This window comes from Arachis duranensis, chromosome 2, assembly GCF_000817695.3.
Source record: "Arachis duranensis cultivar V14167 chromosome 2, aradu.V14167.gnm2.J7QH, whole genome shotgun sequence".
Classification (NCBI taxonomy): domain Eukaryota; kingdom Viridiplantae; phylum Streptophyta; class Magnoliopsida; order Fabales; family Fabaceae; genus Arachis; species Arachis duranensis.
The window spans coordinates 7,397,374-7,401,045 of NC_029773.3; the positions used below are offsets into that span (position 1 = coordinate 7,397,374).

The window sequence follows — 3,672 nt, forward strand, 5'->3', positions numbered from 1 at the left end:
AATAGTGCTAAGACTAATATAATTTATTATTTTTGTCATATAATTAATTAATAATATTTAAAAGTATTAATTAAAAGTATTAGACTATTAACTAAAATTATTAACCAATATAAACTAAAATTGCCGATGAATTTTAAACTTTTCTCATTTCTTTTATGTAATATAATGAACAAAAAGCAATGGAAGAAGATGATGTACCAAATCATCATCTGCACGGTTTTGTCCCTTCTCACGACCCTCACGGTCCCGAAGTAACTTGTTCTCTTCTTCTAGTTGAGCACACCTTGCTTTAGCAAAAGCCAAATCTGCTTTAACGGTTTTTAGCTCCCGTAGAAGTAGTTTTGCTTTAGCAGCAGTTGCCATTGCCACCTGTAACCCAATAAAAAAACACAAGTTGTGCTTGTCATGTCATATTAGAAAGGTAGAAACTCCGAATAGTTTAAAATCGTTAGATAATTCAATTAAATTATCATCTCTCATAAATTTTCAACTATCAACTTCACATAAAAATAAACATAGGTATTTCACCTATTAGAAACAAAAACAAACAAATAAATAAGAGAAAAATACAATGTCCTCTTCTTCTATTTCTCTACCCTCTGCGTATGAAACATACATGCATTCTGCTCTGTTTTATATATGGATGCAGATTATAATTAATTACATGGTTGCCACCTTACGTCGCGGGATGCCTTGAGTTGAGTTTCATGGATAGCGGTGGGGTTGGATGTGGGGCCTCCTGATTGCTGAGGCCATGGATTCCACGTTCCAGTGTCTTTATTTGAGTCTTCGCGATCAGGAAAACTACCATTTACATTCGCCTTTATTAATTGACTTCTCAGCTCTCCTGTTTTCCCTTCCTGAACCAACCAATTCAAACAAAATACTGTATTAGTAGTACAATAATACTACACCACCAAGAGATTGTATCGTTTTAGACCATCAATTAGTTACATTAGTATTTTACATTATAATAAAGATTAATAATTAAAATTACTAAATTATAAAGGCACAAAGGAGGCATCTAAATCTAGTCACCTGATAAGGTCGAGCAGCTGGAGCAAAGGTATTATTATTAAAAGATTGCAATCTTAGTTTATCGTTGTCGTCCAGAATATCCTTGCCTTTTTGAGCCACCACTCCCCAGAAACCAGACTTGGGGTCACCTCTCCCTAAAGCATCTCCGCTAATATCATATGACTGCACGCACACTTCGTTTCGTTAAAGTATAAAATATGTACCATTTGAACTAATTTCACATCTAACTTTAGGCTAAATAAAAAAAATTAATTATTCTGTTAATTTTTATAATTTTATTCAATTTTTATTTAGATTTTTATATTTTTTAATTGAATCTTTATATTATATCAAATTTTGTAATTAAGTTTATGTTATGACAAAAATATTGTAACAGAATATTCTATTAAACAAAATAAATATGTCTATTACTTGATTGAATATTTTTTATAGTTTAATAAAATATTCTGTTAATTTTAATGTTTTTGTTAAAAAATCTGATAAATTATAGAGATCTAATTGAAAAGATAGTAGTGCTAAGGAGCTAGCATATTTTGTGATTTATAGCCATCAATTAGCTATCATTAATACTTTTAATAATATGAGATTATATTTAATGGTATGAAATTACATACATTTTTTTATGATTAAATATCGACTAAATTTTAATGAGAGTGTTGGCTTCTGAAACTTTTTTTTTTTTGAAAAGAAAAAAAATATAGAGAATTAATTAAAAATTTAATAAAATTATATAAACAGACGCAATAATTAAATCATAGAAATAAATCGAGGAATGATGATGAGCGATCGTAACAAATAATAATAACCTTGGATCGGTGATGTTCAGGGGCGGCAAACGAAGATTTAGTGGAGGAAAAAGTGAGGGAGGATGGATCACGAAGAGAGGCTTTGATGGCCTGAGCAGCAGCGAGAGAGGATGTCGAAGATGTTGGAGTAAAGGAAAAGGAAGAGGACAAAGTTGCTGATGAACGAAGATGACGAGAAGCATCGTTCATGTTTGTAGTTGCAATTCCATTGTTTTCCAGCGATAAATCCAATGGTTGTTGCTGCAAATGAAACTCTTCCTTGAAGGTGGAAGCCCTTGACAATCCTGCTTGCTTTCTTCTATACGCCATTATTTGTAATGTAAGAATGCTCAGACTCAGCCACGGCGCGTGATCACCACGGGAACAGCCACTGCATCTACCGTGATGACAAAATAATGATGTATTCAATTCGGATTGAATACAATACCATACCAGTTTCATGTTTGAATTGCTAACCAACTCTTTCGCCTATAATCATATTGCAACACACAAGTGGCTGGTGGATGCCACCTTCAACGTAGGACTCGTAGAAATTCATGGGAACCATCCTCCGCCTCTCTTTTTATTTATTTATTTATTTTTTTTCTTTCACATTATTTAACCACTATTAATGGTCATCAATAATATATATAGATTAACATACAAAAATCAAATTTATAATGGTTTTTGTTGCGAGCAATATTACAAGAAGAGCACACAACTTATTATTTTTAGGCAATAGTTCATTAATAATGTTACGGCCCAGCCCAGCTGGCACCTAGGCCGATTCAACTCACGGACAACCCGATCTTTTCGGTCGGGCTCGCGCACCCGACTCGACCGGTCCGCGATCCGGACACCTTCGCTACTAATTGTATGACAGCTGTGAGGAAGGAAGCTTCTAGGAAAGAGGCCTCCTCCTCTTAGGTCTGTCCTACTGATAGGGTATTTAAGGGGAGGGTCCTACTCCTCCCCCACAATACATCACTCTACCCTCAGCTCTCACATCACTTATACACACTACTGACTTGAGCGTCGGAGTGTTATTACAGGTGACGCTTCCCTCTCCACTTGAAGTGCTCGGAACCTCGGCTGCTCCTTCGCCCACACCACCAGCTGAAGACAGGCGGGAACCCACCTCCCCATCTCGAGGCCTCTACGAACAGTCCGGTACCCGACTTACCGTACAAATAATATTTAAAAATATTAACAAAAAATATTGTTAGACTACTGGACTAATAATATTAAATTATTGGCAAAAAATACTTAGCAATATAAATTAAAATACTAATTTTAAAATTTTTCTCTTTTAGTATAAGTAAATATTTGAGAATAATTCTGGAATGAAAGTTGGCAACGAGATTGATTAGAAACGATTGAGAGTTGTAATATTCTACAAATAGAGTTATTTGTTATTTGGAGATGATATCTTTTAGTTTGAGACTTGGAATAAAGAGATGTTATTTGTGAAATAATCGATGCATTTACTTTTGTCAATAATTCTCACGATAACTCTAGTTTTGTTGATTTTTTTGGTGCCGAAAATTTGAGACATCATGTTTTGAAAATGACGTATTGACTCCCGATTAATTTTGAGAGATATAAATAAAGTGATAGATATCATAGCAAAAATGATAATGAGAATTCATACTCACCAAATAAAATTTTTGTATCTTAAAAGAAGTTTAAAAGTAACAATTACTAAAATAGTCCTACCTTTTAAGTAATTTTTTATTCTTTATTTTTTCTTTCTTATTTTTTTCTTTGTTACTTTTCAATTACCATAAAAAAATATTTGAGGAAGTTAGTATTAGCTATTAAGAGAAGTTTTCTTTTATGATAATACATT

At 33.1% G+C, this 3,672-nt stretch overlaps 1 protein-coding gene across 1 annotated transcript in view; it reads right to left on the reverse strand.

Annotated features, from left to right (window-relative positions):
• Positions 1–2,401, reverse strand: part of LOC107473289 (uncharacterized) — a 3,694-nt gene extending 1,293 nt beyond the window's left edge. Inside the window, exons 1-4 of the mRNA XM_016092842.3 lie at positions 1,845–2,401; positions 1,039–1,200; positions 681–860; positions 199–369 (exon numbers count right to left, since the gene is read on the reverse strand). Of these exons, the coding sequence (XP_015948328.1) occupies positions 199–369; positions 681–860; positions 1,039–1,200; positions 1,845–2,285 (954 nt within the window). The 5' untranslated portion in view covers positions 2,286–2,401. The remainder of the gene's footprint in view (positions 1–198; positions 370–680; positions 861–1,038; positions 1,201–1,844) is intronic.
• Between the last annotated feature and the right edge of the window lie 1,271 nt (positions 2,402–3,672).